Source organism: Puma concolor, chromosome B3, assembly GCF_028749965.1.
Source record: "Puma concolor isolate L17-30 chromosome B3, mPumCon1.1.hap2, whole genome shotgun sequence".
Taxonomy (NCBI): domain Eukaryota; kingdom Metazoa; phylum Chordata; class Mammalia; order Carnivora; family Felidae; genus Puma; species Puma concolor.
The window spans coordinates 139,158,015-139,181,602 of NC_141672.1; the positions used below are offsets into that span (position 1 = coordinate 139,158,015).

At 43.1% G+C, this 23,588-nt stretch overlaps 1 protein-coding gene across 1 annotated transcript in view; it reads right to left on the minus strand.

The window, feature by feature from the left end:
• Positions 1–756: 756 nt before the first annotated feature.
• SV2B (synaptic vesicle glycoprotein 2B) overlaps positions 757–23,588 on the minus strand; it is a 188,643-nt gene continuing 165,811 nt past the window's right edge. The window contains exons 10-13 of the mRNA XM_086711486.1: positions 15,254–15,387; positions 11,017–11,217; positions 6,437–6,596; positions 757–3,748 (exon numbers count right to left, since the gene is read on the minus strand). Coding sequence (XP_086567612.1) covers positions 3,565–3,748; positions 6,437–6,596; positions 11,017–11,217; positions 15,254–15,387 — 679 coding nt within the window. The 3' untranslated portion in view covers positions 757–3,564. The remainder of the gene's footprint in view (positions 3,749–6,436; positions 6,597–11,016; positions 11,218–15,253; positions 15,388–23,588) is intronic.

Sequence of the window (23,588 nt, forward strand, 5' to 3'; positions counted from 1 at the left end):
TTTTCATGAGCTGCTAGTTTTTGTGAGTTTCTGGTTGGGCTGGATTTAAATTACCAGGGTAATAGAGCTTCCCCAACAAATGTAATGGGCAGGTTTTCAGCACTGCTCAAAATATGGCCAAGGGTGACACCATCCACATCATCTGGGAGCTGTTAAAAATGTATAGTCTCCGTTCCCACCCCAGCTGAGGGTGGAGCCCAGCAGTGTGAGGTTGAATGCCCCTCCAGGTGATTCTGATACACAGAAAAGTTCAAGAAGCATGAGCCACCCATCCTTTCTCCCCTCCTCCTTTAGTTTGGACAAAGTGTGGCAATGTTCCCAGGTAAATGGTAGATTTCCCAGCCTCCCCTACAATATTAAGGGAGGCCGATGAATATATATGTGGAAGCAACTGGAAGAAGCATCTAAGAGAATAGTTTCGAGGGACACTGGCTTAGCTGGCAGGTGAGGTCCCTTTGCCCCTTGCCCTTTTGTCTGCTTCCTGCCTGAACTGTGGACATGAGCATCAGCCCTTCGACTGCCATCTTGGTCCCTGAGGCAGCCTCATGGAATACTGCACTAAAAACTCTAGGCCTGGTAGCCCACTCCCAGCCCTACATGTCACCTTGGTCACATCATTTGACCTTTGCGTTATACAAATTAAGAAAGCTGAAGGAAATGAGTCTCAGCGGGCCAACCCCAGCTGATCCCATCAGTTTAGGAATCCAGAAGAAACCTTAGTGTCTGGAAATAACCTCTAGTCTCACTTCTTAAAGGTTTGTTTACAATGATTTTTATTATTATTTTTAATGAGCTAATACAAGGTCACGGGGAATCCCGGGGATGTGGTTATTTATGACCTCGGGTGCATGTGCTACTTCACAAATAGGCACACCTCTTTCACTAATTATTTCCAATAAAACAGAAGGTCAAAAATCAGCATCAGGAGATAACACAACACAGTGGAGGCTGTTAAAAGTAACTACTCCCAAAATGAGCATCATAAAATACATCATGAACTGGGAACAGTTTCGCTCAACGAAGGAGAGCTTCATCCTTCTACCCTCCAAGGATGCCATCGGTAGTTTCTCCAGGTGGAATGCAAAATGAAAAAGAAGTGCCTGGCCAGATATGCTGTGCATGATCCCCGCCCCCCACCCCCAATGACCTGCCACAGAGACTATTTTTAAAGACGCATTTATCTCAGCAGTAATGACTGCACTTGAGAAGTGGTCGGGTACCAGTGCCAGGCAATTCTTCAAGAGGAAAGGCTGCAGGGCATGGCTGCACCCTTTACAAAGGCTTACGTGATGGATGAGACGGGAATTGCCCTTGGTTGGCTAGGTGGTCAGTTGAAGGAGCCATAAAGGTAATACAGAAGTGACCCCCAAATAATGGCAGCCACCTCAACACTCAAAAACGAATCAGATGTTAAATGTGCAAGATCCATTTTCACTAGAAATGCAGACGCTAACTGCTTTCTAAATTTCTTAACCGGCAGCTGCTCATTAAATTGTATCCCATTGAAGAATAATGTTACAAGGGATGTGACCACCTCCAGTTTACAGTGGAAAGTATATTACAGCTATATTACATGGGGCTTCTCATTATCAATGTGGCATTTATGTTAGGTAGCTCTTGTAAAACACAGAGAAACGTTAATCCACAATAGTATGTTTATATATTTGGGGGAATCGGGGTATCAAATCAGCGTTAAGATGTCTTCCTTCCCTGGGCAGGAAAAAAAGAATAGTGAAGAAAGAGGTAGGGGACAAGAGAAGCAGAGTAAACATTTTAACCATTAAAACTGATCTCAGTTCCAGGGTAGAAAGGTTTCATAATATTTACTCTTTCCTTCAGTTGACCTGTTTGTTACTCCAGAGAATAACAGAAAGATGGCCTGAAGCTATCGTGGGGCCCAAGCGTTTCTCTAAATCTGACAAAACACTCCATGCGGTCATCATTATCCTGTTTAAATTTTTGGAGATTTCTGGTAGGGAACATATGACATTCGCAGCACTGAGAACACTGGAAATCAACTTAAACAACAAGTTCTTGCAAACTGATACTCTCCTGGCCTCGGCCAGTTCACCCCCAGGGGCATGAGCTCATAGCTCACCGTCCTTCCATGCTAGACAGTTCTGGTGTCCGAAACGTTCCTTTCCTGTGTTGTCAAGACTTCAGTCTATTGCTGATCTTTGTCCAAAGCAGTATTTTCCTAGGTTCCCCACCCCGGTTCATGCTCCAAACGGGTCTCAGGAAAGAGTTCTGTTGGAACATGGAAGGGAAACATCTTTGACATCCACTACATTCCCTAATTCCCATGCCAGTGACATCTGTTTCAAAAGTCCTGAACCGGGACACGTAGCACAGACTTCTCCTGCCATGATAACAAACATGGATCGTGTTTTACAGTTGAAAGAAACAGAAAGAATTTACGCTTTGGAGAACTGTGGCTACACTTCCCTCCCTCAATCGCCCCTGTTGTCCGCTGCATTTTATTCTCGTCTCCAAAGGGAGGGCCAGAAACCCCTTCTCACACTGTTTCCGGGTGAGCAGCCATGTCAAATGCCGGGGCCCACGTTGGCGAACTTGAGTTTCACAAGTGATCTGTGTAAGAGAGAAAAGTATCTACTCCACCTACACGAAGACAGCGCCTGGGTTAAATGAACTGTACAACGTGAGTTTGCCGAGTGCATCCTCCTGACAGCGAGTTAAATGGCTATAAGATATTGTGCTTGCATTTCATTCAATCAGACCCAATTTCCTGGGACCTCACACGCCAACTCCCCCCAAAATATGGCTAAAATTCTGGCAAATATCTGCAGATACCACTTCCGCAAATTAAATCCGAATATAGTTATGTACAAAGTTAGTTTACAGGATACCTAAGTCTCTTTGAATAGATCGAAGCAGGAATAAATAGCATCCTTAAATTTACCATTTGATCATCTTGGGAAACTTAGGACACCTGGTGGGAGGTGAGTAGATTTCTATAGATATTGCTCAAATATTTGGTTTTCTATATTAGAATATCTTCAATGCTATTGTGCCAATTTTCAAATGGAACATATGACCGGTGACACTTCTCAGTGCAAAAATATAAGTATCCTGTTTTTCAAGCCCACTATTTATATGACTCTAATTTCCTGGCAAGTCAGTTTGCTAGGTCATTGGGCTCGAAGGAACTTTACGGAGGAGGAGCTTAAATGTTTCTCACCCTCAAATTCATTCTGAAATGCAAATAAGTCCTCACACCTCCCCATTGGGGAACACACACTCCTTGGTCAGCGTGTGCACCCTCTGGAAGGTGTTATCCCTCTTCCCCTGCTCTGGGCCGGGGAGACCTGAAGCCAAGAACACAGCTCTGGGATTATAAAGGTGATTCAGGACACCCCCAAATCAGTCACCTGAGTTACAAGCATATTGACAGCTGAAATGGATCCTAAAGTAGGAGTCCCAAAATCGACTTCTCCTCCTGAGTTCGCCAGACAGTGTCCTCTGGACAGTGACAGACAGGAAGCGTGGGCGCATCGAAGGTTCCTGGATAAGATTCTTCCAACATATTCTTTCCCCAGAGGGTGTTCACATCAGGACCTGTTCTCGGGTCTCTGGCAGTCGAAGAGCGATCAGGCCACCCCCGACAAGAGAGGCAGCAGCCAGAAGGATGGGGACCACTATGGTTATCCCAACAAAAGAAGCAAAGATGGTGTTTCCCAGGATGGCTCCAAATTTGCATAATCCATTGAGGATGCCAAAGGCCGTGGCCCTGTAAAAGAAGAAGAAAGTAAGTCATCGTGAAAGTCAAACCAGACTTCCTTAGATGAGCGGGACCATGGGTCCTTTCTTTTCCTTGTTGTGAGAGAAGGTATAGTGAAGGTGTGGAAGGGAACTTTTTTCCTAAACAGGAAGCATTCTCATTTAAATCAAATGTGGAAATACAGAACAACATAAAGATGCAAACTTATATAACTCCACCACTAAAAGGCGATCACCACTATTCACATCCTACAGTGTTTCCTTAAAACTTCTTTCTCTTTTCTAATGTTATCTCTTTTTGAAATTGTCACAGGTAGTACATGCAAACCGTGAAACACTGAAACAAATGGAGAGAATGAGGCAGAAAGGGTCAGCGTTCCTCCTTAATAACACCCGGACCCTCTTGTGGCAGACACTGCTGGGTGTCCCTAAATAGCATTTCTCCAAATATAGACTACATTTCCCAGACTCCCTTGCTGCAGAGTCTGGCCATGTGACTAAGTTTTAGCCAATGGGATATAGGTGCAAGTGGCAGCTCCCGAGAAATTTCCTTAAGAGGTGTCGTGAGTGGTACTTTTTGCTCTCTTCCCTTCCATTTCTCTTCCTTCCTCCCTTCCCACTTCCTGGAATGGAGATGGTCTTCTCTTGGACCCTGGCAGAGCTCATGAAAGGGATTAAGAGAGCCTGCAGTGCCTGTTCTGGACTTCTACAGGAGAGAAAAAGGAAATGTCTGTCTTCCTAAGGCTGCATTTTTTTGAGATTTCTGTCACTCATGGCAAAGCCTAATCCTAATTATTATCCCTCAGTCACACTTCTGAGGGGTAACTATTATATCTTTAAGTTTATTTATTTATTTATTTATTTATTTATTTATTTATTTATTTATTTATTTATTTATTCATTTATTTAGTAATCTCTACCCTCAACGTGGGGCTCAAACTCAAGACCCTGTGATCAAGAGCTGTGGGTGGGTTCCACTGACAGAGCCAGCCAGGTGCCCCCTGAGTGGTAACTGTTAGGAACCATCTACCCTTTCTTGACTCCGTCTGTACACAGAGACTATATTCCCAGCACCGTCTTCCTTCACCTGAAGTAAAATAGTTCTTTTATTATTTCATACCACAGGTTTATCAAGAAGGTGCCTACATTTTTGTACCTTAAATTCTTTTTATAATTTTTAATCATTTTGTGGATAACTAACCCCTCAGTCCCAATCTTCTGGTTTTCAGAAGTTTCTTGGGTATTTTCACATGCATATTTTTCCAAATGAAATTTCCAAAGTTGTCCCAAGTTTCCAGAGGGAGGGGGAAAATATCTCATTGAATTTTGAATGGACTCTTTGAAGTTAGAAGAAAACTAAAGAAGATTTGAAAGATTTGTAAGATTAAATCTACTTAGAATTTCATAAGGTGTATCTTAACATATATGTAAGTCTCCTGTTGTATCTCTCAGCAAAGCTGTGTGGTTTTTTCCACATACAGCCCAGGGAAGAACTGACCTCTGGTTGGTAGTGAAACCTAAGTGTTTCACTTTTCTTAACAAATTGATTCCTAGATATTTTATGATTTCTTCTATTATTAGATGGAATTCAATTTTGTTTTTGAATTTGGTGATATATTTGTAAATTCCATATGCAGCTAAGTTACTTTTATTATTGACCACCTTATCAAATTATTTTATTGTTTATAGCAGTCTCTTTAGTTAATTGTCTTGAGTTTCACAGATGTAAAATCATATACTGTTGATATAATGATAATTTTTCCTCCTCTTATTTTTTGTAAAGCTTAGAAAGCTCTTTGGTTCAGGGGAGGGGGGCTCCAAATATGGGATGCTATCCATATTCCAACACTTCTGTCACCCATTTGGAGAATATCATTAAGACATTTTGCAGAATTTCATTCACCTGCCTTCCATATCACTTCACACTCCTTTTTTTTTTTAAAATATGAAATTTATTGTCACATTGGTTTCCATCCAACACCCAGTGCTCATCCCCACAGGTGCCCTCCTCAATGCCCATCACCTACCTTCCCCTCCCTCCCACCCCCCCATCAACCCTCAGTTTATTCTCAGTTTTTAAGAGTCTCTTATGGTTTGGCTCCCCCTCTTCACACTCCTTTGTGACCACAGGACCACTTACCTGCTACCCTTCAAACTCACAACTCCTCCATAACGAGAAATAACTGCTACGTAATGGCCTTGACCCTACGCCTTTAAACTAGGACTCTTCCCATATGGCTTGCACAAAATAAAAGTAAATGCTGGGCTTCCCTACCACGTTCTCTGCACATGCCCTAGACCATCATGCCTCATCCCTACCTTTATCTTCCCTTACTTCTCATCTACCTTTTGTTTATCTAGTTCCTCAACTTTGTCCCATATCTCCCAACAGAGGCCTATTCTCACCTCTCTTTGGATTGCATGACACATACAGTGTCACCCTCATTCCTCTCTCCTGAACATGGTTCGCACCTGTCCTTTGTATCTAGCCACCCACCCCACCCTATCAGGCTTTAGCCTACTCATCTCCATGCCTCTGCTGGCCCCCCTACAGGAGAAACTCAACAGCTTAAGAGATGCTTTGCTCACGAAACAGCAGGAAGACCAAGATGGCAGCAACGGAGGATCTTGGAATGGGTAGACCTCTGGCCACAGAAGTCCAAACAACTCCCAGAGGGAAGCCCAGGGAAGAACTGACCTCTGGTTGGTAGGATATAGTTCCACCGTGATCACATCCAGAGCATTCCAGGCGGCAATGCTGGTCCCACAGAACAGGCACTGCCAGCCAATCATCTCAGACTCGCTGTTGCCGAAAAACAGGAAGAAGCAGCAGACCGCGGAGATTAGCATGGAGCCACCTACAGGGGGAGGTCAAGGGCAGAAGAAAAAAATGAAGACAAGACTGTCACCCACCAGTCTTTCCCCTTCTCCCACCTTCACAGGTGCAGCCTGTGCAACAGGTCTATCTCTACACGGAGAAAGCACGGCTTGAGCCCCCAAACATGGTGCTCCAGTCATGGGAGCAGAGCCTTCTGCTTGGGTCATGTCACCAGAGTTAGCCCCCGAGAAGGATTTTGAAATCCTCATGCTGTGGTGCTGCCCAGCCCAGAATTACTGGGGATGAGCCAGAGGGGGCCCTAGTTGAAAATCTATGTCCCAGACATTGTTCTGGGTGCCTGAGTATCAAAACCACCTCGTGGAGCTTACCTGCTATTGAGAGCATAACCATCAATGGGCTGCCGAAGAAAACCTGAAAGGCCGGCTGTTAATTCTTCATTTATTCCCATCTCCGGCCCAGATATCTGACCTGCCCTTTTCAGCCCTGCCCTGTGCCCTGAGAAGCTACCCCCAGAGACTGCATACCTTGTCAGCTGGGAGCGGAGAGGGGTTGGAGTATTTCTTCCCAATTCCCATCCCATTTATAAGCCCCGTTTTGGTGATGGCTGCAGCCCCCACAGGACTATGGTTCCTTCCAGGAGCCTCCACCTCCATGGTTCCAGTTCTCACTGGGCTATTTTTTTCCCTGTAACCCTAGAGACGGAAACTGCTGCCACTTCTGCTAGCATCCGGGTGCCTCATCTCCCTTATTTGTTCCCATAGCCCTGCCCACCCCTCTAAAAGTCACATCCCATCAATAAAGTCTCTTCACTAGAACTCTCTGGGGTGGCTTCTTTTTCCCACCAGCACTCTGGCTGATCCAACTAATGATAAGAGGTCCCACTGAAAGAAGGCTGTGTCAAACGCTGCCCAAATCCAACCCACCCAGCCCGGCCCAGAAGAGCTTGGGAAGTGTGGATTGGACGCACAGCATAGACCAGGGGTCTGGCTGGAAATGCAGTGAGAATGGTTAGCAGAAAGAAAGAAAGCCGCTTGCAAGTTACCAGCTGGGAAACAGGCCAAGGTGCCCCACCAGGCAACCGGGGGTGGGGGGGAGGTGGGGGTGGGGAAGACAGGTCCTCCAGTTGCCAAGAAGCCATGTTGGGGGCCTGGTCTCACCAACAAGTGCCTCCTGGGGGGCCTCTGCCTGGAATCTCACACTCAGACCTGGAGCTGCGAAGATTGAGGCCAAACCCTACTGACGAGCGGGGACATGGTAATAAGCATCGCCTGGGTTCTGCTGATTCTGGGAAGGGGTAGGGCTGTGAGCAGGTCACCTTGTAATCTCTTTCCAAACAGCGAGGAAGGAGACAAACATCTACTTGAGAACCCTATCATCTAAACGCATGCCTCCCTCAAAGTGGCCAGCCATGGCACCTGGCTTACAATAAATGTTGACAGCTGTTTGTTGAATACAAAATATGACCGTCAAATGAATCAAGTGATAGTTGAGGAACTGGCCTCTCATCTATGTTAGGTAATCCTACCGTAGATCCCTGTGGCCTCCTATAGATCCTTGGTTAATTCCTTTCACTTGTGATTGAGAGGCCTGAGTTCAAATCCCTGCTTCCCCTGCGTGACACTGAGCAAGTCTCATAACCTCTCTGTGCTGCCTCACTTTCCCCATCTGTAAAGTGTGGGCAAAAACAGTACCTACCTCACAGGTTTATTTCGAGTGTTAAATATGTTAATATTAACAAAATGCTTGGCACAAAGCCTGACCTATAATACATGTTTTGTAAGTGTTCGTTAAATGAACTTTCTAGTTTCTGTCTCTCTCTCCCAATAGATCATTTGCTCTGTGAGCATAAGGACAGTGTCTGTCTCAATTACCGCCGTGTTCTCATTGTCTACTGCACAGCCTGGCAGAGAGTATGCGCCGCATAAATTATTGCTTATTGAATGAATACACGAGGACTAACGGTCTCATCAGGAAACTTCTACCCTTGTTAACAAGACACTAGTTCAACCCAGGAAACAGCACAGCATCGCAAACAGGACAAACTCTGCCCTCGCAGGTTCTGCAGGGAATTTGAGGAAATAGCCATTTCCTTTCGTGGAAAGGCTATTTCAAAACAGGTCACCCACACGCCATTGAGACATTTATTGAGCATCTACTGCTGCGCACTGATAATATCACAGTTGGTCCACGCATGCCAGGCTTTCTACTAAAGATCAAAGAAAGAACGGTCTGAGCTCTCAACAGAACCAGAGAAACAAAATACAGATGCTAATAAGAGAGTAGAACATAGGGGAGCCTGGGTGGCTCGGTTGGTGAAGCACCTGACTTCCGCCCAGGTCATGATCTCGTGGTTCATGGGTTCGAGCCCCGCACCGGGCTCTGTGCTGACAGCTCAGAGCCTGGAGTCTGACTCGAATTCTGTGTCTCCCTTTTTCTCTCTGCCCCTCCCCTGTTTGCACCCTCTCTCTATCTCTCAAAAATAAATAAACGTTTAATAAAAATTTTTTTTAAATAAATTTTTTTTTAAAAAAGTGTAGAACATAAAGAATGAGAAATATTAGTTCCGGTTATCCAATTTGGGGAGCATGCCAGAAATCAGTTTTGACCTGGGGTACATTCACAGTGCTAAGGAGAGCTTCAGTAGCGGTGAAGGGGATGTCTGCTCTGCTCTCTCGCTGTCCTGCCTTCTCCCCGGGGCCCAACCTTCCCGCTGTCTCCATTGGGGAACATGTGCCTGCTCTGGGCAGTGAGCCACGCCCCTGCATATGGGCACCCACCCCATTCCTCACAGGCCCTGCCTTCCCAAAGATGTCCCGGGCTACCCCAGGCCTCAACCTCAGGATTCACTATTCAGCCTGGGACTCAAGAGGCCAGTGGCAGAAGGGCAGAAATGTCACATGCCTATGCTCACGTGCCTTATCTCATTGGAGCAAACAGAGGTAGTACTTTAACAACTGTGTAATATAAGCTCGGAGAAGGAAAGGAAGGTGTGCAGACTCATAAAGAGAATGTTGGCCAAGATGGTCACCTGACTCCCAGCCACTGGTCTTATGCATGGTGTAGCCCCTTCCTCAGAAAAGCTTGGGCATTGCCGGAGTTAGCAAACACTGTCCTTCCCTCAGGGAACTCGGGTCTGACCAGTACACAGGAGACAGCTCAATCTTCCATGCCTAGAGATGACCCTATCCTCACCACACACTTAAAAAGCTGAACTCATGCTGGGGCGCCTGGGGGGCTCAGTCGGTCAAGCATCTAACTGTCAGTGTGGGCTCAGGCCATGATCTCATGGTTCATGAGTTCAACTGACATCGGGCTCTGAGCTGACAGTGCAGAGCCTGCTTGGGATTCTCTCTCTCTCTCTCTCTCTCTCTCTCTGTCTCTCTCTGTCCCTCCCCAACTCCTGCTGTCTCTCTCTCAAAATAGATAAACTTAAAAAAGAAAAAGCTGAAATCACAGCCATGTCTTGTGCTTACCCTTCCAAATATCTATGCTCCTCTATAACAACAATATTCAATATGAGCCCAACATCAGGAAAAGATTCCCTTGCGAAGATCTACCTGATTGATTTGTTCTTCTCTCACAAAACGACGTGACTTATTTTCTTTGCCTTTGAACTCCACTGCTAGGGAGCTGGTATTAATTTTCCTGATCAGCTGCAACCCTAGAGCAGACCCTTCACGACATGTGAATCTGTGTGTTGTTCTGGTCCCCACCCTGGGCTGACAATATATATATTCTAATGTATGTTTTTCCTGGCCCTGGGTGTGTACTTTTTGGTTATTGTTTCTGTAGCAAACTTCTGGGGATCCTGGTGCAGTGAAGCAAAGTACGTGAATGCTGCCACCATTTTTAAGGACCATCTGTGCACCAAGCACTGTGAGATCCTCTGGCGACACGATGTGCCAGCCAGTTACAGTTACCGATAAGGAAACTGAGGCCTGGAGAAATAAAGGAGCATTTCCAAAGTCAAATAAGCCTCAGGAGGACTCCAACACAATTCTGTTCATCTCCAAAGCCCAAGTGTTAACACTACTAAATAATAAGTAATGCAATTTATTTTAAGGCCTACAAATGAATCGATGTTCATCTAAGAGCACTTTATATATTTTTCTGACAATAATCATACACAGTGGGTAGAGCGGATATATTTAATATCCTTACTGAAGTGCTAATGCCATGACTGTCAAAGAATTGCTCAGTCAGGAAATTAAAGAGGACTCCCTGACCTGGACCGTGGGTCTCAAACTACCTCCGTGGAGTCCTGGGGTTTTGGAAACATGCCTGCCCCCTTGGCTCCTACACCAGCAGATGCCGTCTCATCTGTTTGGTTTCCGGTGGGAGATTTCTTCAAGAAAAAGAAAAAAACTCTGCTTCTTTATTACGCTTGAAAGCCACCGCCCTTACCTACTGGAGGAGAGGCAGCATGCCTGACTACTCACCGATCATCTTGAGTCTTCCAACTTTGTCCATGAGCAGAGCAGAAATGATGTTCCCAGGCAACACAGACAGACTGCCAAGGAAGCTGACGAGGTAAATCAGGAAGTCATTATCTTGCTCAAAGTCCATGTGGCAGCCTTCTTTCTGCTTCAGAAAAGTGCTGTTGATAAACCGGCAGTTGATGAACTTATGCTCGTAGAGGTCTGGGGAGAGAAGGAAACCTTTGGTTCGTGGCAAGTGGACAGGGGGCTGGGGAGAGATGGGGCAGAGGAAGGGATGAAGTCACGCCCCTTCCATGGGCAGACTGCCACAAGCCTCTGGCAATCAGACAGTCTCAAAGTCAAGGCGACATGTGGCCAGGTATGAATGAAGAGAGGAAACTCTAAAAATGTAAGGACGGCTTCAACTTCCTATAAGGAAAATGTAAGGAACACTCACTGAGAGACATGCCTGAATATGTCATCTCTCAGGCTACAGAACAGCCTGTTTCTATCAATGAGATGACACCAAGGTCCAAGGCTACCAGCTTATCGGGAGCAGAAGACAAGAGTATTCCGTCCAGGGACACCTGGGTGGCTCAGTTGGTTAAGTATCCGACTTTGGCTCAGGTCATGATCTCGTGGTCCGTGAGTTCAAGCCCCATGTCGGGCTCTGTGCTGACAGCTCAGAGCCTGGAGGCTGCTTCGGATTCTGTGCCTCTCTCTCTCTCTGCCCCTCCCCAGCTCGTCTTCTCTCTCTCTCTCTCTCAAAAATAAATAAACATTAAAAAAAATTTTAAAAAGAGAGAGAATTAGGTCCAGAGCCCACGCAGAAACCTGAACATTCTTCAAAAGAAAAACCATCTGCTCAGTGGTGTCCAGGATGGGAAGCAGGAGGTGGTGATTATGGAGAGCACAGAGGATTTTTAGGTGAGTAAAAATACTCTATATGGCATGGTAATGATGAACATATGCCATCATCCATTTGTCCAAGCCCATAAAATGCTCAACATCAAGAGTGATCCCTACCGTCAACTCTGGACTTGAGATGATCCTGATATACCAGTACAGGTTCATCAATGGTAACAAATGCACCCCTCTAGTAGGGGGATGTTGATAATCGGGGAGGGGGAGGGGGCAGGAGTTACATGGAAATCTCTGTACCTTCTTTCCAATTTCATTGTAAACCTAAATCATGTCCAAAAACATAAAGTCTTTAAAAAGTATAAACCATTTGCTTTAAAACTAGTTCCCAAGTCTTCCGGCACCTTCTACCACCAACTGTTCTTGCAGAAAGATGGCCTACGTGGGCTCTCAGGAAACCTGCCTTTCGGGAGCCGGCTCTGCTGTTGACCCTCTTTAACCTTCCCAAACTCCCTCCTACAAAATTAGAAAATTACACCTGATTATCTCCATCACTTCCCAGCCCACTGACATTTCATGACTACAGGTGTTCTCAGAAATCCCCATGTAAGAGTATGCAAACAAGGAGGCAACATTAAAGCTTGAAAGAAGAGGGGCGCATTGTGGTTCAGTTGATTAAGTGTCCAACTCTTGGTTTCAACTCAGGTCATGATCTCACGGTTCGTGAGCTCGAGCCCCGCATTGGGCGCTGTGCTGACAGGGCAGAGCCTGCTTGGGATTCTCTCTCTTTCCCTCTCTCTCTCTGCTGCTCCCCTGATTGTGCTCATGCTCTCTCTCTCTCTCTCTCTCTCTCTGTCTCTCCTTCTCTCAAAACAAATAAATAAACTTAAAAAACTTTCTTCTTGAAAGAAGAAACTAGGGGCGCCTGGGTGGCGCAGTCGGTTAAGCGTCCGACTTCAGCCAGGTCACGATCTCGCGGTCCGTGAGTTCGAGCCCCGCGTCGGGCTCTGGGCTGATGGCTCAGAGCCTGGAGCCTGTCTCCGATTCTGTGTCTCCCTCTCTCTCTGCCCCTCGCCCGTTCATGCTCTGTCTCTCTCTGTCCCAAAAATAAATAAACGTTGAAAAAAAAAATTAAAAAAAAAAAAAAAAGAAAGAAGAAACTAAAAGATTCGTCAGGTTTTAATGACGAATAGGAAATGTATAGCTCTCATTTTTTTTTAAGTTCAGGCTAAAAAAATAATTTAGGAAGGTAAATCTCATAATGGATTATTTAGAGACTGAGGGATATTTGGAGGCCAGACATTGAACCTTTTGAGGCTGACCTGATAGAAGAAAAAGATGTTCTTGCATAAACCCTGGTGCTGATGCCAGGGAGAATGCACTGATATGGCATGATGCATGGAGTTCAGTGACAAGATGACAGACTTCAGAGCCAAACAACTAAGGAATAAATCCAAGCTCCCTGTGGCCTTGGGCAAGATGAGTAATCCTGGGTTTCCTTGGCTATAAGATGGGAATAATCGTGCATTTCTCACTGGAGACAATGTAGGTGGAGCCCCTGGTAAAACTCAGGTAGTTTCCCTACATCCCAACTTGACCTGGTATGTTAACGTATGATGTAGTAAAAGTAACAAGGAGAGGTGGCCTGGTGGGATTTTGTGAACTTTTTTTTAATCACAGAAATCTGAAATGGTGCGATTTTAAAATATTCTTATCATCTTACTTCATGCACAAACCTTGAAAACATACAATTTTTCCTTTTCCTTCATTATTGTGAGAACATGACTCTTGAATTTTGCAAGATTCAAATTCTGCGAGGTCTTCAAGAGCACCCCGTGTACGTAAAATGCAGCCTTCCTGGAACCCTGGGTTTTCATCTGTGCCTTATTTTTTAATGTTGTTTATTTTTTTTTAATTATTGTTTTGATGTATCTTGTTTTATTTAACAAAGCCTCTGTCAGTTAATATTAAAGACAATTCCAGATGTTCTTTACACATGTATAATTTCTCATATACGTAATTACAACTGTATTTGCTAGCACGGTTCAATAGTAATATGATGTGAACAACTTACATAAATTTAAATGTTCTAGTAGCCACATTAAAAAAAGTAAAAGAATCAAGTAAAATTACATTTTTTAAAATACTTCATTGTCAAGTTAGCTAACATACGATATATATGGTATAGTCTTGGCTTTGGGAGTAGGTTCCTGTGATTCATCACTTACATACAACACCAATGCTCATCCTAACAACTGCCCTCCTTAATGCCCAACACCCATTTTCCCCACCCCCCCCCAAGCCTCCCGCCCCCATGAACCCTCAGTTTGTTCTCTGTATTTAAGAATTTCTGGGGCGCCTGGGTGGCGAAGTCGGTTAAGCGTCCGACTTCAGCCAGGTCACGATCTCACGGTCCGTGAGTTCGAGCCCCGCGTCGGGCTCTGGGCTGATGGCTCGGAGCCTGGAGCCTGTTTCCGATTCTGTGTCTCCCTCTCTCTCTGCCCTTCCCCCGTTCATGCTTTGTCTCTCTCTGTCCCAAAAATAAATAAAAAACGTTGGAAAAAAAAAAAAAAGAATTTCTTGTGGTTTGCCTCCCTCTCTGTTTTTATCTTATTTTTCCTTCCCTTTCCCTATGATCACCTGTTAAGTTTCTCAAATTCCACAAATGAGTGAAAATATACGATATCTGTCTTTTTCTGACTGACTTATTTCACTTAGCATAATACCTTCCAGTTCCATCCATGTTGTTGCAAATGGCAAGATTTCATTCTTTTTAATCACTGAGTAATATTCCAGTGTGTGTGTGTGTGTGTGTGTGTGTGTGTGTGTGTGTGTGTGTGTCTGTACATATCACATCTTCTTTATCCATTCATTTTGAGAGAGAGAGAGAGAGAGAGAGAGAGAGCGCGCGCATGTGTGAGCAGGGGGAGGGGGCAGAGAGAGAGGGAGAAAGAGAATCCCAAGCAGGCTGTCAGAATGTAAAGGGCTTAATTTCATGAACTGTGAGATCATGACCTGAGGCGAAATCAAGAGCAGGACACTCAACCCACTGAGCCTCCCACGCACCCCTCATCTGTGTTATATTTTGTTCCTGCTGAGGACCTGTAGCACATATCATCAGTCTCCTCGAGACTAGAGCACTCACCCAAACTTTTGTTTTTTGCTTCACGTGCCATAAAACATGCAGACAAAATAAATGCATCGGCAAAGACTGTGCAACTAATCCATGCCACACCTAGGGTGAGAACCCATTTTTCCAACCTGAGTGAGACTCAGTAGTCACATCTGTAAATACCTTGCTACCGACCCCTAAAGCTTATGACTGAGACTATCGTGTCTTAGATAAGACTAGTCCAAGACCCTTGACCCAGCGCACCCACACCACCCATGTCCTTACCTGTGTTGTAGAAGGTGGTTGATTCAATGGTGCAGTTTTTGAAATAGGTATCAGTAGATGTAACATCTTGAAAATAGCACTCATCAAAGAATGTGTCCTCAAAGAGTACATGTTTAAAGTACATCTTTGTGAACCTGTGGGAAAGACATTAGCCCCTGAGTGATTCAACCAGGCAGAAAGAAGACTTGAGACCAAAATCAAAAGCACAGAAAGGCAGAAAATGGAGAACTTCAAACCAAAGGTGCTGAAACATGGAGTGTTTTTCCATTTCTTTGTGTCTTCTTCAATTTATTTCATAAGCTTTCTGTACTTTTCAGCATACGGATCTTATATGTAGGAGAATCACTGGGTTCTACTCCTGAAACCAAGACTACATTGTATGTTAACTAACTTGAATTTAAATAATAATAATTTTTTTTAAAGATCATTTGGGGCACCTGGGTGGCTCAGTAGGTTGAGTGTCAGTTAAGTGACCGACTTCAGCTCAGGTCATGATCTCACCATTCCTGAGTTTGAGCCCCGCATCGGGCTCTGTGCTGACAGCTAGGAGCCTGGAGCTTGCTTTGGATTCTGTGTCTCCCTCTGCCATTCCCCCACTCGCATCTGTCTCTCTCAAAAATAAACATTAAATTTTTTTTAATTAAATAAAATTAAAATTATGGGGCGCCTGGGTGGCGCAGTCGGTTAAGCGTCCGACTTCAGCCAGGTCACGATCTCGCGGTCCGTGAGTTCGAGCCCCGCGTCGGGCTCTGGGCTGATGGCTCAGAGCCTGGAGCCTGTTTCCGATTCTGTGTCTCCCTCTCTCTCTGCCCCTCCCCCGTTCATGCTCTGTCTCTCTCTGTCCCAAAAATAAATAAACGTTGAAAAAAAAAATTTAAAAAAAAAAAATAAAATTAAAAAAAAAAAAGATCACTTGCTTCAGTGGCTCTCAATCCTGCCCGTATATCAGAATCATTGGAAGGCTTGTTAACAATGGCTGGTTACATAATTTGTGGGGTCCAGAGTAAAATGAAAATGCTGGCCCTATGTTCAGAAAGTAAGGAAAAAATGCCTTTAAATGTACTAAAATAATATAAAGCTTTTCCTTTTTACTACGGTCTCTCCCTCTCCCTTCTCCTGATTTGTCCTGGTAGGTTTTTTTTTACTTGACTAATGTTATTCTAAATAAAGAAACATTTAGAACTTTTTTTAAAAAGGACTAAAACATTATTTTTGACCTAGACTAGTCCCTGTTCCTTAGCTGGTGTTTATAAAGGCGGGAGGGCAGCAGGAGTGAGGAAGCTGGTGCCTACACCCGGTAGATACAGGATCTTCTACAGCACCTGGTGATTCCCAATACGGTCACGGACATTATGCATCAGACTCATTGACATGTGGGATAGTGTGAAATGAAAATATTGATAAAATGTCACTCTAAGCGGAGCTTTAAGAACATGCAGTTCCCTCAGCTGGTCTTAGTAGGTTTGGAAGCAATAGATTTGGGAGGAACTGAGCGTCTTCATTTTAAAGATTTCCCCAACCAAGATCTGGAGGGACAGGCACTCTCATCCACACGGTTGGTAGAATATAATTGGTGCAGCCTCCTTGGGGAGCAGTTTTGCAAAATTTTAAGTGTGTAATCGCTTTGACCTAGAAATCCCGCCTTGAAGAATTTATCCTACGGTTTGCCTCCCTCTCCTTTTGAAACTAGTTTTTCCCGTTCCCTTCCCTCAATGGCCCTCCATTAAGTTTCTCAAGTTCCACATATGGGTGAAAACATATGATATCTGTCTTTCCCTGACTGACTTATTTCACTTGGCATAATACCGTAAGAGACTCTTGAATGCAGAGAACAAACTGAGGGTTGATGGGGGGGTGGGCAGGGGTGAGGGGAAAATGGGTGATGGGCATTGAGGAGGGCACTTGTTGGGACGAGCACTGGGTGTTGTATTTAGGTGATGAATCACTGGAATCTACCCCCAAAACCAAGAGCACACTGTATACACTATATGTTAACTAACTTGACAATAAATTAAAATGAGAGAAAGAAAGAAAGAAAGAGAAATAATTTATCCTACCTATACCTGCTCATACATTCAAAGAGAAGCATTCACTGATGCTCATTGCAACATCTTTTTTTTTCTTTTTGAGAGAGAGAGAGAGAGAGAGAGAACATGAGCATGAGTCGGGGGAGGGGCAGAGGGAGAGAGAAACTCTTAATCAGGCTGCATGCTCATTGTGGAGCCCAACTTGGGGCTCAATCTCACAACCATGAGATCATGACCTCAGCCAAAATCAACAGTCAGACGCTTAAGCGACTGAGCCACCCAGCCACCCTGCAACATTTCTTTTTTTTTAAAAAAATTGTTTTTAACATTTATTTACTTTTGAGACACGGAGCATGAGCAGGGAAGGGGCAGAGAGGGAGACACAGAATCTGAAGCAGGCTCCAGGCTCTGAGCTGTCAGCACAGAGCTCGATGCGGGGCTCAAACCCACAAACTGTGAGATCATGACCTGAGCTGCAGTCGGACGCTTAACGGACTGAACCACCCAGGAGCCCCATAACATTTCTTATAAGAATTGATTACTAGAAGGATGATGGGTATGTAGGTAGGTAGGTAGACAGATAAACAGATAGCACACAGTGGAATCACACGTGGCAGTTATTAGGTAGATCTGTATGTCTTAATATGGAATAATCTTCAAGGTATATTGTTAACTGAAAAAAAAAATCAAGTGCAATATAGTGTCTCTAGCATGTGAGCATTCCCATAAGAAAAGATATGGTACATCACCTCTGACGCATAGAATATATCCAAAAAGTTGCACAAGAAACTGGTAGGTGTGGTTGGCCCTAGGGAGGTGCAGTGGGGGTCAGGAATGAGATAATGTCAATCCTTCCTTTATACCACACATATACACACTTGTCACTTAAAAATGAAACAACTAATAAGGGGGAAGCATCTACGTGACTCTGAGATGCAGCCACATTTGGAAGTATTGCTCTAGTCCAACTCCTTACTAGGAAAAAACAATCTTACATTCAAAAACGTGGACTGACATACATGAACTAACTTCTTCCTCTGCTGGGCCTTTCCCAAGCTCAGTCAAACATGTAGGCTAGAAGCCTTGGATGTGATTTGTGGAGAATTACAACCCATTCGTTCATTTGTCTATTCATGTATTTATACACTCAGTCTTCAGCAAAACTCAACTTAGCATGGTATTAGGTGCTACGAATACAGAGAGGAAAGACATGGTCCCTGCCTTCAAGTCTAATTGGAGAACAAGCCAAGCAAACAGACAACACACAATACAGTGGGAATCACAGTGACAGAGGTAGCACAGGCTGCTGAGACTCATTGTTCCCCTTCAGGGCCACCACATAATTCAGTCCATGACCACGTATGATGACCAGTTCCCCTTTTCCTTCACGCTATATTGTATTTTGCTAACAGCCCTAATCTAGATTCACCTGTCGCTAGCTTCTGCAAAACGACCCCCACCCAGTAAGAAGGCCTGAGCGTGAGCTTCTCAAAGAGAGGTCCCCGGACCTCTTGCAACAGAACACAACAGAAGACTGCTGTGAAAGATGCTGTCTCCTATATGCCTAGACCACTTGAACCAGAATCACCAGAGGCAGAGGCCAAATTACTTTGTACAATGTTTCATAGGGTCAGATGTGCTACAGACTTTTAAACAGGGGCCTCCAAAGGCTATCACTGAACTCTTCAGGTTTCCACAGAGAAATGAATCGGTAAGCCTTTTGTTACAGGAAGATGCCTTTGATTTCAAAATTAATGTGATTCGTATGCTGGATATGTTTACTCAGGAAAGCTATTCCTGGAGCCTGTCTCAGGTCTTTGCCTTTCTTAATATATCCTTCTCTTTAATATAGTAATAGGCTACTGATGTGGCCTTCAGATATATTTTAATGTTCTGGCGAGGGTGGGTGAGGGAGCAGAGCCATAAATCATAATGGGCCTGACGCAAGCAGACCTTAAAATGTATCTCCAAGTAAGTTATAAAAAGCCAAAGTTATAAAGAAAGAGATAAAAGGAGAAAGGGCCATGGCATATTTTATGAGTCTTTATATAAATCATCCCCTATCTCTAATTTATATCCTGAACTGGTCCAAGATTCTTCATAAAGGAGAGTTAAAAGGCCGAAAGGAAAGTTTGCGCAAGTATCTTATGGAACTTGTCCTGTAAGAAAACAGGATCCGTTGGCAATCCAGAGTCCATGGCAGAATTATTACTACAAACACTTTATGTCAATGGTTAGTCTACCAAAGGATCTAAACTGTGCCCAAAATTGTATCAATTTAGTCACGTGTTTTACCTGATGGCATCCTCAAGAAACTCAGTCTAATTAAAGAGATAAACAAGGAAACTAATCATTAAAATTTAGTGTGATAATCATCAAGATAGAGGTATGTCATAAGATATTTCAAAGAGGGCACTTTTCAGGGAGAATATTTCAGGGAGAATATAAACAATGGGCACAGTTCTCCAAAGCTTCTGCACATATATCCTATTATATCATAAGCCTTCCAGGTACAGTAAAATGAAACAGAATGGTCAAGAAAGGAACTGGAATTCTAGTCTCTCACACATTATCTCATGTCAGGTCCTAATCTGATGTAAAGCAGAGTGTAAACAAGGGAATCGTTGGCTTCAGAAAATATATGCTTGGACCTAGTTTGCTTAAAGAATGGAGGAAACTGAAAATGCCGCCTGAACTCTCTATAGAACTTCCCAAATTCCCCAAATGTAGTCATCAGGCTTTTTCCCCACCTCTGATACCATTCTCCGGAAAATGAAGAGTAGGGTCCCAACTTTCAGAGCTTAATCACCAAGAGGTCTCGGGCAAGTCTTTTTTCCTCTCTAAGCTTGCATTTAAAAATCTTTAAAACAGGGGTATGGAGGAGGTGTTTCTTCCCAGCTCCATATGGTTCTATAAATGAGAAGGGCCTTAACTGTGTGTTGCCTGAGAGGAAATAAAAGATATGGCCTAGGATATGGTCATCTTACTTCTCCACATTATGAAAATATGCTTTCACGGAGAATAGGAAGATATTTATGGAAGGAAATACTGGTGCCAATGTCAACCAAATAGTCTCTAAAAACACATACTTATGCTTCAGTGAATCTGCCAGTAAACCCAATCTCCTTGCTTCCACTTCTTTCACACTCAAGGCCAACCAAGTGCTGAAATCGCAAGAACTCATCCTGTCTCTTTTACAAAGATCCTAGCATGTGTATAGCATTTGGGAATAAAATCTTAAATGGAATGACAAAAGTAGCATATAGGGGGGCACCTGGGTGACTCCCATCGGTTCAGCTCCCAACTCTTGATCGTGGCTCAGGTCATGAGCTCACAGTTCATAAGACTGAGCCCCACGCTGGACTCTGTGCTGACAGCTGGAGCTTGCTTAAGATTCTCTCTCCCCCTCTCTCTCTGCCCCTCCCCCAATCACATGGTCTCTCTCTCTCTCTCTCTCTCTCTCTCTCTCTCTCTCCCTCTCCCTGTATGCTCCCCAGTTCACATGTTCTCATTCTCTCCCTCCGTCTCTCTCTCCCTCTCTCTCACAAAATATTGTGCGCCCTAACATATGTAAAAGTAAACTGCATGACAGTAGCATAAAACATGACAGAAAATGACAGTGTTCTATTGAAAAGCTCTCACATGACGTGTGAAGTTAATATATTATTTGAAGATAGTGATTAATGAAAGATATATATTGTAAGCTCAAGGCAACCACTCAATTTTTTTAAAAGAGGAATAAATAATAAGCTAGTAGTGAAGGTAAAACAGAATTATGAAAATAATATAAAACAGAGCAGGAAACAGTAAAAAAAAAAAAGAGAATAGAGAAAACAGCTAACAATATGATAGAAAAAGTGGGACTATATGCTATCTATAAGGAACCTACTTAACTCCAAAAACATAATGAAAGAAAAAAATGGAAACAGTAAATACCAATCAGAAGAATCCTGGAGATTCAGATAATATCAGATAAAGTAAACTTAGAGCAAGGAATATTATCAGGGAATAAGGGGTATATTACATAATGATAAAGGCATCAATTCACCAATAAGACTAAACCAATACAAATGTGTATGCACCTCACAACAGAACTTTAAGAAAAGAAAGCCCTATGGCATACAGATTGCATTATCTGGCCAAAACATAAATATATATAAATTATGTTTTGACACTTCTAAATACACTTCTAAATAATTTTGAGATGAAGAGTAAATACTATGGGAAAATATAAAATAGATGTAAGAAGTTGATGCTGCTGAAGCAAAATTGGAGTGAAATGTTCCTAATTAAATTCGCTCACTTTTTAAAACATATCAAGAAATACGAAAAAGAAACTAAGACATAAAGAAAGAAATATGAGAAAAAATATTATTATTTAAATACAAAATATGCAAAACTCCAGTAAGACTGATTGTAAAAACAGACTAAAAGCGCAAATGGGTAGTATTAGTAGTAAAAAGGAAGAATTTATTGTTACAAATCTAATAAAAATGTATATATCATAAGACAATGTTGTGAAGAACTTTGTGACAATATAATTAAAGCTTAAAAGAAATAATTTTCCAAAAGAAAAATGAGCATATCTGAATATATTAATGCCATTTAAAAATGAATTGTTAATCAAAATCTGTTACGTCAATTAATGGCAAGCTGATATGGTTAGAGAGGCTATCTTTACCAAACCCTCAAGGAATCAACTACCACTACCTTATGCAATTTGTTTTAGAAGAAAAAGTGTGTGTGTGTGGGGGGGGGGGGGGTGGTAATAAACTTGATACCAAAGGCAAATGGAAAAGTATAAGGAAAATATATACCATCTTATGAACAGGTTTAAAAATCCTAAATAGTACTTTAGCAAATCAAATTTGTCAATCTATTGCCATGAAACAAATTAACAATGAATTAGTAATACACATCCCAGGAATCAAGTATGGTTGAAAACCAGAAAAACTATTATTTTTTTTTTATTTTTTTTTTCAACGTTTATTTATTTTTGGGACAGAGAGAGACAGATCATAAACGGGGGAGGGGCAGAGAGAGAGGGAGACACAGAATCGGAAACAGGCTCCAGGCTCTGAGCCATCAGCCCAGAGCCTGATGCGGGGCTCGAACTCACGGACCGCGAGATCGTGACCTGGCTGAAGTCAGACGCTTAACCGACTGCGCCACCCAGGCGCCCCGAAAAACTATTATTTTAACGTATCATATGAGTAGGTCCAAGGAGAAAACCTTATAATTATCATAGTAGATGCAGAAAAACATTTGACAGACTCAATATACTTTTTTGACAAAAAAGAAGCTCGGCATAATCAAAACAGCAGAGATTTTTCTTAACTTTCTAAAGGCTAAGATTCAAAACATACAGCAGATATCATATTTAAGGATGAGATACCAAAAGCACCCACTGATGTCAAGATACCCATTAGTCCTGCTCCTATCCATCACTGAGCACAACACAACGAAAAGAGAACATAATTATAGGGAGAAGAAAGGAAGAGATAAAATTATCATTAATTTTTGTCAATGTGTTTGCCACATACAAGAACCAAGCAAATCTACCAAGAAGTTATCAAAATGAATAGAGTTGTGTCAATGTGTTAGATCAAAAAAAAAAATCATGTATAAAGGAAAAAGGTGAAGAAGGGGCAAGAGAAGAGAAGGAGGAGAGAAGAGGGAGGAGGAGGAGAAAAAGAGAGGGTAAAGGTCCCACTCACAATAGCAGCAGGAACAATAAAGCATCAGTAATAAGCCTCACAAAATACATACGAGATTTTTTGTAATGTTTATTTATTTTTGAGAGAGAGAGAGAGAGCAGGAGGAGCACAGAGAAAGGGAGACAGAGGATGCAAAGCAGGCTCTGCACTGAGCAGAGAGCTCGATGCGGACTCGAACTCACAAACCACGAGACCATAACCTGAGCTGAAGTCAGCACTTAACCGACTGAGCCACCCACATGCCCTGTGAGATCTTTATAGAGAATATTTTAAACCAATATTGAAGGGCATAAAACAATGACTAAGTAAACCGAAATGCAGTATTCAATGATTGGAAGATTCTACTTTGTAAAGATATCCCCCGATAAATCTAGACCTTCTATGTCACTCCAATCAAAATCCCAACCAGCTGTTGTTAATGGAATTTTAGAACTTGATCCTAAAACTCATCTGGAACAGCACCGGGGCAAAATCAGCCAATAAAAATGTTAAGAACGAGGTGGAAGAACCTGGAAACACAACAAAACAATGAAGTTCCGGCAATAACGTCAGCGTGGTAAAGGAAGAGATAAATTAGAACCATGGACCCAA